This window comes from Polistes dominula, unplaced genomic scaffold, assembly GCF_049000335.1.
Source record: "Polistes dominula isolate Pdom_NZ unplaced genomic scaffold, Pdom_raw_medaka contig_79, whole genome shotgun sequence".
Lineage (NCBI taxonomy): Eukaryota > Metazoa > Arthropoda > Insecta > Hymenoptera > Vespidae > Polistes > Polistes dominula.
In genome coordinates this window covers 141,741-153,821 of record NW_028300916.1, presented here as the reverse complement: position 1 = coordinate 153,821, position 12,081 = coordinate 141,741, and the positions used below count along the sequence as shown (strand labels likewise).

At 29.6% G+C, this 12,081-nt stretch overlaps 2 protein-coding genes across 4 annotated transcripts in view; both read right to left on the bottom strand.

Moving 5' to 3' along the window:
• LOC107074338 (Regulator of cullins 2) overlaps positions 1 to 634 on the bottom strand; it is a 28,358-nt gene extending 27,724 nt beyond the window's left edge. Inside the window, exon 1 of the mRNA XM_015335688.2 lies at positions 224 to 634. Coding sequence (XP_015191174.1) covers positions 224 to 377 — 154 coding nt within the window. The 5' untranslated portion in view covers positions 378 to 634. The remainder of the gene's footprint in view (positions 1 to 223) is intronic.
• Positions 635 to 834: 200 nt separating this feature from the next.
• LOC107074340 (E3 ubiquitin-protein ligase KCMF1) lies at positions 835 to 12,046 on the bottom strand. Of its 3 annotated transcripts, XM_089170629.1 has the most exons (9): positions 11,825 to 12,044; positions 10,650 to 10,817; positions 10,427 to 10,566; positions 10,107 to 10,303; positions 9,472 to 9,664; positions 8,317 to 8,531; positions 7,729 to 8,215; positions 7,315 to 7,422; positions 835 to 3,511 (listed from the first exon to the last, which is right to left on the bottom strand). In XM_089170629.1, exons 1-9 carry the CDS (start codon positions 11,838 to 11,840, stop codon positions 3,506 to 3,508), a joined length of 1,530 nt encoding a protein of 509 aa, XP_089026755.1. In that variant the 5' UTR covers positions 11,841 to 12,044; the 3' UTR covers positions 835 to 3,505. The 3 variants fall into 3 exon arrangements, with proteins under 3 accessions (XP_089026755.1, XP_015191176.2, XP_015191175.2); XM_015335690.2 differs by having other exon boundaries at positions 835 to 7,422; positions 9,472 to 9,646; positions 11,825 to 12,046; XM_015335689.2 differs by having other exon boundaries at positions 835 to 7,422.
• Positions 12,047 to 12,081: the final 35 nt, after the last annotated feature.

The window sequence follows — 12,081 nt, the reverse complement described above, 5'->3', positions numbered from 1 at the left end:
TTAAACTATCGCATAATATAAAATAAATCATTTCATATTGTTTATTCTAATTGTAATTTAAAACTATATTTGTGAATGTATAATTAACACATGAAAAAAAAGAAAAATTCAAAAGGAAAATCTAATCGTTATACTAAAGGTTATCAATAAATATTTCTTATTAATATTTTAATATAATAATCTAAAATGAAAAAAGTAAAAAAAAAACCAAAAATACACTCACCCATAACCTGTACTCGACAAATTGCACATGTGTCACATTCGACATCCCAACTCCACATAGCCACGGCATTCCATTTCTTCAAAGTAAATAACTTGTCGTTTTTAACGTTATCACCATCACCACGATCTCCTAAATCTTGATCTGCATCAGCCATGATTAATTTGTAGGTTAGAATCACTGACAAACAGATAACACCGTAGTCAAAGACGATCTAAGCCATTCGATAAGACATTCGATTCAAATCACGTGATCCAAAATGGCGCTCTACGAGATATCGAATCTCGAAATGTATTCGAATAATGAAATTTGTTTTCTTACATGTTTTCCTTACTGTTAACATTCTTATTTAAAATACTATTCTTTTAAAATAAAAAAAAAAGTATTCTTTAAAAACATATATCTATATTAATTCACACACACACACACACACACACACACACCCAATAAATATTATATATTAATATAAATAAAAATGAATTAGCGCAATATTTTATTTCTCTTTAAACTTTGTTACTTTTTCCCGCTATTTTCAAAGCAAAGATATAATATGCGAGTTAAGTCATTTTATTAATTATATACAATAATAATTGTTACTTCGCAAGGTTCTTAAATTCGAATTTTAGTTGAAATGTATTTCAAACGGTTATTACAATACATTTAAAAATGAATCGATGAGGCGAAGGCTTAAATCTGATCGTCAAAGCTGAGGATATTCAATAGTATATCCACACAATTCGTAATGATAAAACGAAAAAGATATTCATTGAACTGGTAATATACATAAATATAATCGAAATATGGTAAAACCAATAACGACATGTGCACCGATTGAATTTCCATTATATTCAGCATCAGAGGCATATAACACAAAGTACAATCAAACACAATGTACAGTTTAATACTTATTATGTATAAGATTTCATTTGAATTCTCTATTAGTACTTTTAGTAGTAATGTTCGTCAAACACCATTCCACAATAAACTTCTTGATCAGCCACAGTATCTTCTTTATAGTTCGCATACTTTCACGTTTCTTTTATTCATTATATTATATAATAAAACATACGTAACTTTCGATTTATAATCTTGTTTAGAAATCTAGAGGAAAAAAAAGAAAGAAAAAACAAAAGCATAAAATATATCCACAAGAAAATATTTTGTTCAATCAATTAAATACGAATTCACAAGTTTCCAAGTTTTCAAAGTATTCTCATTTCAACACGAAAATACGAATCGAAAGAAAAGCGGAAAGCGTTGAAAAATAAAAAGAATATCCAACAAGAACAACAACAAAATTTAACCTCATCCCTTTTTCTTCGAATTCTTTTATATCGTCTAAATGATTTCAAGTAAAAATCGACAAAGAACACATTAAATCGATTTTCCTAACTCGACGTAATTTAAAAACACTCTCAAAAATCAATTTCATTTTACATAGCACGGATACACTTCATTCACTTTGAATTTCCCAGTGACCGCACGTAGTATCTTCTTTCAAATATCTTCTTTTACAATCTAATCAAATATAGTTTTATTTTTTTTTCTTATTCTTTTATTTTATTTTATCTTCTTTATGCAAAGAGTTTAATTCGTAAAAAGAATCCTTACGTTCGCACGTTGTTCGAAGGAAATGAAAGAGACAATTAGAACAACGATTGGCGATCACGATTATCAATCATCTTATGTTAATTATATGAAATTTATAATTTGTCTGTATGAAAAAATACTTCAAGACAAACTCAATTAATTATTCTTTGTTTTCACAACGATATGAAATATGCATTCCAATAATATGAAGACGTATCGTGATCGTAAAAGTAAAGATTTCTTTTCATTACATGATTTTTTTCTTCTTTTATAACTGTGAGTTTTTACGTAACATATACACACAACATCGATTGAAATCATCGATGTATCGCTTACATATACAAATGGCCTTTATCCGCAGTAGTTATTCACTAACTAGAAATACAAGCCTTTAAATCAAGACTCAAATATAGATAAGAAAATAAGGAACAGCTTTTCGTGCAATAATATTAAGAAAAATTGTTAAATCTCTATAAAAGATAAAATAATTTCGTCTCTTTACGTCGAGTTGTATGTGTCACAATTATGGATCTTCTCTTTCGATCATCATATTGTTTTTTTTTTGTTTCAAACTCATTACTGGTATGTGTACACATACACACGCACGCGCGCACGCACACACACACACATATACACGCTTGTACACGTAACATTTGCAATATGTTTGATCAAAATTTTCTTGAATGCATACTAAATAACAGTAAAGGTGCATTTTACGTTCGTGTGGATGTCATTTAATAAAAAGAAGTATTTACATTGAACAAATACTTGAAAGTATGTCATTGTGTTGTATACAATAAATAGTACTCGCTGCACTTATTGTTGTCCCTACTCATTCACTCTCTCTCTCTCTCTCTCTCTCTCTCTCTCTCTCTCTCTCTCTCTCTCTTCTCTTCCTTTCTTTTTATTCACTCACTTTTTATTAAAGAAATTTCTTTTCGCTTAAAAACAAATTAATTATCGAGGTGTTAAAAGCCAAGAAAAGCTGTTTATCTCTTACTTTGTCTTGTCTCTTGTAATATTACTCCATCAATCTTTTTGTTACTAGTCGAAGAATATATGTATTATGCACTTGTTTCTATGCACTTTGCACATATACACGCATAAAAACGTTAGAGAAGTCTTCGAACATGTACACATATTTATGCAAATTTCTGCGATAGGCATTGTCGCTTGAAGAAGTACAAGTTAAATTCAGATAGAAATCGTGTAATCGGAGCAAATTTATTTCATCTCTTTTTAATTTGCTTATTCTTTATTTATTTATTTGTTTGTTTGTTTAATTTCTTTTATTACTTTTTTTTAAGCTTTTTTTTCTTTTTCAAAATTTTCCCAAAGCGTTTTACATTTTATTGGATAAAACGCAAACACATACCTCGAGCGCATTAATCAAGTTTACGTTCTTTCTTGAGGATATAAATGTAATTGGACGCTGCTCGAATTTCGATCTTTTAGAAATTCGTTGTCGAATTCACGTAAAGTATTTTCGGGAACGTTAATAAAATATGTTTATTTTATTTTCTTTTTTTTTTTTTTAAATTCGCCACGTATGATAAAAAGTATTATTTATGTATGTATGTATGTATGTATGTATGTATTTATGCATGTAACTATTTTTCCCGGTTGCTTCCAGTTGTATCCCAATTTGTATGTATGTACGGCAAGCCAAAGGTTAATTGGTAAAACGAATGACTCTCAAAGCTGCAACGAACAAAACTGTAACTGTAGAAATATGTGGCAATGATATATCGAAGCAATCGCGTTATTTTATTTCGTATTTACGTCAAATAATTGAAAACTTAATTGCATTGAGAGTTATGCAATAATCTTATTATTAATTTCATTAGCAGGTAGAAACTGAATAGGAATGGGATAGATAGTCTTCTAGGATTATGAGTGACAAGGATAACAAGGGAAAGTATCTTATTTTCTTTTTCATATTTGTTTGCTTTTCTTTTTTTTTTGCTTTTTTCTTTTTTTTTCTTTTTCCTACTCGAATGAAAATTACTTCGAACCTCACATGTATTCATTTATCTTTCACTCTCTCTCTCTCTCTCTCTCTCTCTCTCTCTCTCTCACACACTCTCTATAATCTTAAAATGTGAGGAATTCACACGTATGCTACAGGATACAAATCTTTTACTGACACATAATACTGAAAATAAAAGAAAACAAAAAAAATAAAAAGATATCTCTATTATAATTTACAAAAAATAATATATATGTAATTCCGTCTATATGAAATAATCACACATCTTTGGACCAACTCTTGTTTTGGTGTATCAAATCGTTACAAAAAAGTCTTGCTTCGTTCTAACGATAAGCCTCATCGCTTTAGTTGGAATTAATCAGTTTTATCATAATATATACTCGATTTTAAATAGAGTCTATCATTTTTTTGAGCCACATTCTATATTACTTGTCCGTTTTATATACGTATATTCTTTCATTGATTTATCCTTAAATACATCAGCGTTATGTTATACGATAATAATCCTTGATATTTTTTTTCTCCCACTTTCATTGTTCATAGATAAATTCAATACGTAACTTTTGTCTATCTTTCTATTATTGTAAATCTACTGTATTTTTACGTAGGGCGTGTAATTTGTATTTTAAACACATAATGTGAAGTTTGACTTTTCTTTTTTTTTCTTTTTTTCTTTTGTTTCTTTTTTTTTTTTTGAATAAATATAATTTGTCTCTATATCGATAACAACTACGAGAAATAGATAAAGAAAAATGATTGCGATACGATCAGGGAAAATAAAAAAAAAGCATAAATTGTAATCCTTTAAACGGCTATCCTAAATGTGTCGAACATTGAAAAGTTATTTGTAAACAATACTACATTAAACAGATAGAGAAGAGAGATAATTAGTCTTTAAAAAGGTACTATACAAAGTATAAGAAAAAATCAAATCACGTGCTACATATTTTACTAGATTTTTAATTATTTTTTCTTTTCTTTTTTTTTGTTCACAAACTTACGCACGCTCGTATGCGTTTGTTAATGTTTTCATATATTTATACATATATTTATGTTAATACAACACACATATATGCGCACATATACATGTATGCATTTATTTTTTAATTCTTCATTTTCTTTTCTTCCTTGTTAAAATTCCTTATATTCCATTTTCTTTTACTGTATAGATTTTTCTCTTTTTTTTTTATTGCATTTCCTATCTTTAAACTTTTATCCACATCTCTTGCACCCAAATAAAATTATAAAACAAAAAATAATAATAACAGCAAACTTATTGCAAGGATAAAGGGTTATTATAAGAGAAAATTAATAGAAAATTAAAAGAAAAGAAACAAACAAACAAAACATGCGTAAAAACAAGGATTGAAAGGTAAGAGGAAGGGGCCAATTATCGACATATCATTAGTTGCATTCATAATATTCCTTTTGTAAACTTGTATCGAATGTATCTGTATGATTATATACGTCTCATGTAAATTCTGATTTAGCAATTTTAAGAATCCTATAAATTGAATATTAGAATAAGCACATATAGAATAATTCTGTCTTATTAAATCATATTTTTGTTTCTTTTTTTTTTTTTCTTTTTTAGACATAATCATGAAAAATCTTTTCGATATTTTTTGTTCATTTTTTTTGCCGTATCTTTTTTCTACAAAAAGCAATAAATTATTGGCCCTGTTTCGTTATTTCCCTTGGCTTTGACATAACACACGCGTACAAACAGTACTATAATCGTTACTATTCTTAATTAATCATTATCATTATTATCATTATGAAGTATAGCTTAAAATGGAGTGATTAGAAGAAGTTCAAGAACAAGGGCATGCTTTGGAGGAAGGAGGGTCAATATTGACATAACAATTGTATGTATGTATATATGTAGGTAGGTAGGTAGGTAGGTAGGTAGGTAGGTAGGTAGGTATGTATGTATGTATGTATGTATGTACTTACGTAATTACTACGATTCAATAAACGAATAAAAAATATGTTGAACCACTTACAATCTTCCTCATTATATTTTTAATAAATATATATGCCGATCTGATTTTCAATAGCAATAGTTTTCATAATTCTTCTATGATAATCTTAATACATTTGATATTAGAATGAATTTTATGCATTTTTAGCGAAAAAAGATTTTAAGCTTTTTGGTTTTTTATTATTTATTTTTTTTTCTTTATTTTTCTTTTCTTTATTTTTTTTCTTTTTTAAGTTTTTTCTCCTTTTTTCTTTTAAATGGGCTGGTCAATGAAACTCAACCTTGATGCTACTGAAAACATCATGAAAGTATTTTAACATACCTTACGCGGCGCACAAAGATACAAATATTGAATTATTGTTTATTAGCGATAACACACGTAAATATGAAAAATCTAATCTTGTGACAGTGACTTAATTAATGATATATGCAAAATATATTATGTATGTATTTTATTTTTTTTATTTTTTTTTCTTGTTTTTTGTTTTTTTGTTTTTTTATTGAAAACTATAATTTCATTGAAACCTAAATTAATTTATTTCAAGTTTTACATTAAGACGTAACACTAAATTTAAACATATAGTTAGTATTAAAAAATCGCAAAAGAAATAATGTATAACTAAATGAACAACCTAATATATGAGCAGTGATTAGTATATTAATATTGACACAAATTCTTTCTCGTTACAGATAAATTATGTAAGGAGAAAGGAGCGGAAAATGATAAATTACAAAATTAGTAGTATCATGGACCAACCCAGGCATATTGATTATGAATATTTTATAAATATATTGTATCTTTTTGAGTAAATAGTAGATAAACATATTACTACTCGAAAATAATAGTCAATTGTATTTGAATTGACCCAAAAAATATTTTGGTTATTTTCATAAGGAGCAATGAAATAATGAAATAATATGACACACATGGTATCGTAATTTTCAAATAATTGGGTACCAAATATTCTTCCGCTGATGTCTTAAAGATCCATCACTTCATTATATACGAAACTGTTAAACACATACTGTTGTTGCTTTTCAAAAGCGAATAATCCATTAATTTGCACGAAATTCAATGAATGATAAATTTTCATTTAGTTGTTTAAAAGAACGTGGCAAGACTTGCTGTAATCGAAAAAAAAGAAAATTAAATAAAGAAATCATATCCCGAGCATAACTGCAAGAAGTTATATACATTTTCTGCATACAACAATGAAATTAGCCCTTGCCCTTGTTCCATGTCACATAATGGTAAAAGGTAACGAGATTAGAGTTTGGAAAATAGAAGGGCAAAGAGGACCAGGAGGGGACATTTGAATAATTATTAATATATAATATTATAATAATAATAACAATAATGATAAGGTGTTCTAAACAGTGCTAGGACTAGTGCTAGAGGGTCCTGTGAGGAATCTGGGTGGATGGGTATAGACTAAGAAGGGGTTAGTGCGGGGGTGGAGGTTCCGTAGATTGGTTTCTTCCATCTACAGCCCTAACTGGCTTTCTACGTGAAGGACCTGTAACACCAACCGGACCCACTCCACCTCTCATATATGCAGGTGCTGGGCTTGCTATGGGTTCTCTGATGGTCCCAGTACCGGTATTCCTAATTGGTGGAGGCAGTGGCTGCTGCAGTACCTATTCAATAACATTATTATCTCAAATTCGTATTTTATAAGTGTTCATTAATCAATATCGAAAATAAATGAATAATCAATATGTGTATAATATTGATGTATATAAATATACATATAAATGTGTGCATTAAATAACCAGACATCTGAAACTACTATATAGAAATACAATATATTCTTCTAATCATTAATAATTACATACTGTTTAGTTTACATCAGCACAATCTTTATTTCATTAATAAATAAATCAAACATTTTCGAAATTGAAATTGCAGAATTTCTATCTATCATATACTTAAGGAGAACTCACCAGTGGTTGGGGTAGTACAGTATGCATCAACGTTTGAACTATAGGTGGATTCTGCGACGTGATACTAGTAGAATTTGTAGATAATGCTTGAGTTTGCAGACCTGTTCCTACTACACTACCAGTTGCAGCTTGGACAATGTGCGATTGTTGTTGTTGTTGTTGTTGTTGTTGTTGTTGTTGTTGTTGTTGTTGCACAGGCGGTGACGTTACATGTTTACTTGATGTCTGATCTCGTTTTGTTTCTTGAGTTACATTTAATTTTTTCGTGGAAATCGTGGAAGCATTTGCATTTGGTGTCTCAGGACTTGTCGTGGCAGTAGTTGCACTTGATATCGGAGTCTGTGCAATAGACAGTTGTTGCTGTAGCAAATCTGGCAATGTTTGCGAAAGCGTCCCAAGCGTAATTTCACGTACGAAGAGGCTTCTATTTGCACTCTCGCGTTCAATATTTTGCAATTGCGAATCAGATAATGTAGTTGTAATGCATCTGTACAAATTAAATAGAAATTTGAAAAAACAAAAACTATAAAGAAAGTATGAAAATAAAAGAAAATAAAAATTAAAAAAGAAATAATTAATGGCAATTACCTAGGCAACAGAAACATTGAGTTCTGTGAGTTGGTAGATGAAACAACAGATGAGTTGGCCGCATTGGCTGCATTATTGTTACTACTTGTACTGTTTGCTACTACACTTGCCATAGTAGTAGAGTGACCACCACTTGTACCACCACCACCCCCACTAACTGTACCAATAACCTGCGTCTGTCTCCTGGGCAACCGTTCCAACTGTTGCCTAGCAGCCTAAAATGTACAAATTATTAACATTAAAGATATTATCATTAACATAATTATTATCCAAGTAAAGTAATTACAAATTTTACACATATTTTATATATTTCACTAATCAATATTAACGTATTTCTTGTGCGCTGAAAAATATTACCACTCAAATGCATAGATATAATATTATATAGATATTTTTCTTACGTATTCTTATTTGATTGTTTATATCATTCTAACTTGTTTTGATTGACTCGAAGTACGCGTATTAACACATTGCGCGTCGATTACGTGTCGATTGCGTGTCGATTGCACATTAATAACAACAGATGTTACCCTACCATTTATTACAAATGCCTTTTTCTATTAAACAAAACATTTTGGAAAATGTAGAAAATCATAAAAGTATTTTAGCTAATATAACTTCTAAAACTCAAACAGATAGTTCAGCAGATAAAATTTACTCGTGCCAAAATGTGTTCAGTTTGTTTGTCAAATTGATAAATAATATATTTTTTTGCGTACTTTTTAATAAATAAAAAATACGTGTGCGATATATAAATATTTTAATAACTTAAAAATATTTCTATTAATTAGCTTATCTCTTAACACTTTATCCTAACATTTCGCTCTACCAGGCGAAGTGTTTATATTGCTAAAAGTGACATTAATATGACTTTACAATGTAAATTTTAGACGGCAAAACACAAATAATTTGAAACTGTAAATTAGATATTTGTTTACATTGATATTAAATGATAACATGTAAATACATTATAACATTATTAACTATACTTGTTGAGCAAAGTAACCGTTCGATAAAGTGTTAATTATTATTCTAGATTTATTTAATAATCACTATATTCAACTTAAATTAATAATAATATGCTTATAAAAAGAAAAGAAAAGAAAAGAAAAGCAATTTTTACCGAGCACAGGAAACTGTAAAAACTAAACATACTCTAACTTGCTGTCGTTCCAATTGTAACTGCATTTGCAACTGCTGTAGCTGAGATGGTGCAGAAGAACTTTGTCCAGTTCCACTTCCAGTTCGACGAACCCCCGACAGTTGTGACAACAATTCTGCTATTGGATCTATACCCTCTCGACTACTTGGACTTAAGCCCCCAGACGAACTGAAATGCATATTGGACCTGAAGGTCCAATGACATTCCAATGAACATTATCTACAATAGGATGACAATGTGCCTTAACACTGAAAGATATGTGATTACCCACTTAGTAATAAAGGTCATGAAAATTCCTACAAAAATACTTTTACCGTTTTTTATAGTCTCAAATTGGAATAGGATAAAATAACCGTTACTTTTACCATTATATATCCTCTACGAAATCTCTAAGAAAAATCTTTGAAATATGAACCAAAAGATAACTTTTAAATAAGATAATAAGCAATATCGTTTCGACCATTCATAGTGGTTAAAAATAGTGTTATATTTTATGTAAAATGATGCTTACTGAGGGGAAACATAATGCAGAAATATGTTTTCCTGTTCACAAATCTTATAAGTGTTAAAAATAATTCAGCAATTGTATAATCATCCCTTATTATTAAACACGTATAATTTTGTATACCTGCGCGGACGTTGCCCTCCTACACCTCTAGATGGGTGTGGTATTCGTCTAACTCCATGTCGACTTGTAGCTGGCTCATCCAAAAGAGAAATAAGATCTCTTGGCCCACTACGATGTTCTAATGTTAAATGACCAGCAAAATCATCTGTTACATTATTCGGATCACCACCTGGTAAAGCTGCACAAACTGGACATACCTAAGACACAGAATATCAAAGATATTAATAAAAATAGTTTTAAAACTTAAATAATAATCTTATAGTTTCTACAATATAAAATATTGTTATTAGAATAATCAATATTTCTTAAAATATACGCACAACTTCAAATGAAGTGTCTGGATGATCTGCAGCAACGTGTTCTTGTAAAGTAGCTTCTGTAAAACCCATTCTTGTGCAATAAGGACAAGTTAAAGATTGAGGTTGTTCTACACTGACACCTTCTCCACCGTAATACAATTCTGAAAAATAATAATTATATTAAAATTCAGTCACTATTTAATTATTATTATTATTTACTATATAAACAATTAGTCACACTAACCGAAATCAGATCTTGTAAGAATACACTGCATAGGATGATCAGTAAGGTGGCGTGTAGTACTTGCACCACCTTCATAGCAGGTAGCACATAAATCATAATCGTAGCATACGAGGCACTTATATCTGCGACCCCGAAAATTACCCTTTAAGCAGGAGTCACAGCTTACCCCTGTAATTAAATTCATACAAAATCTAATATATTTATATTTATAAAAAAAGCAACTGTGTGCAAATATAAATACTGATTATGCAATTATTCTTTGGAACTAGAACTCTTTTCTATGCATCTCATGATATATTAGAAAAAATAAATAGATATCAATGTTATTTATATGTATATCATATATACATATATATATGCATCTATAAAAAAAAAAAAAACAGCTTGTTATGCAAAAGTTATTATGATCCAAATCTTCATACTGAGAACACCAAAGTCAAGATTTTATTCAAAGTTATTATCTAGAAAAATGACGTTAGGACAAATGTAAATAAGTTTTTTTTTAAATTATTCAATACATTTGTAAGAAATATTATGTCATTGGGAAACAGTTAACAAGGATCATTAAGAAAAATTCACTGAACTAGTGTTAATAGATGAAAGATTAAAAATATAGATAAATGTTGGAAAGAAAAAGAAATAATGTCAATATGTTTGAAAAGAGTAAAATTATCTATCATCAAGAATGAAAGAGGGGAAGAGCGAGGGGATAACAGAGACTGACCTGAGTGAGAATGAAAAATGATCTGAAAGTAATCAGCTGGTAATGCATTTTGACAACTCATCATTTGTCATTAAGCAGCATCGATTAATGATTATTTTAAATTGAAAAACATGAATAATATTGGCCATATATATTAAAAATAATTTGATTTAATAGGTAAAAAAGTATAATCTAAATTGGCAAAAATTCGTGTGAATTTTCGTATCAGTGCTGCCACCTGGCACTGACATTAGGACGATCCGTCTCTTGAGCTCAAAGAGAAACGTTTCAGAGAAACATTTAACATGAAAAAAAATCATCCTATTATCCCTGAATGCGATATAAATTCATCATGAATATGTATTATACCATCAGATATGAAAATCTTGTCTACCATTATTATATTATATTGGGTGCACACAAGGAGGACCAAGCTGACTTGCTAGTCAGAAGGTAGCACACACGTACATACCTTCATGTCGACTCATTTTCCGTTTAAAATTTCATATACGTCGACAGCGCGGGGTTTCGCGATCGTACGACTTATAAAACACGATCACTGGTCGCCACTACGTCAGCTCGTTACGTCGTTCAGTTCGTTAAATGCGACGAGGAAAACATCAATCGTCAAACAAAAATTTTTCGTTAGAATTTCCAGCGTAAAACCTAACCCAACTAGGCTACCGTGACGTCACACTAGCCTACGCTCCCGGAGAACATTACGGGCAC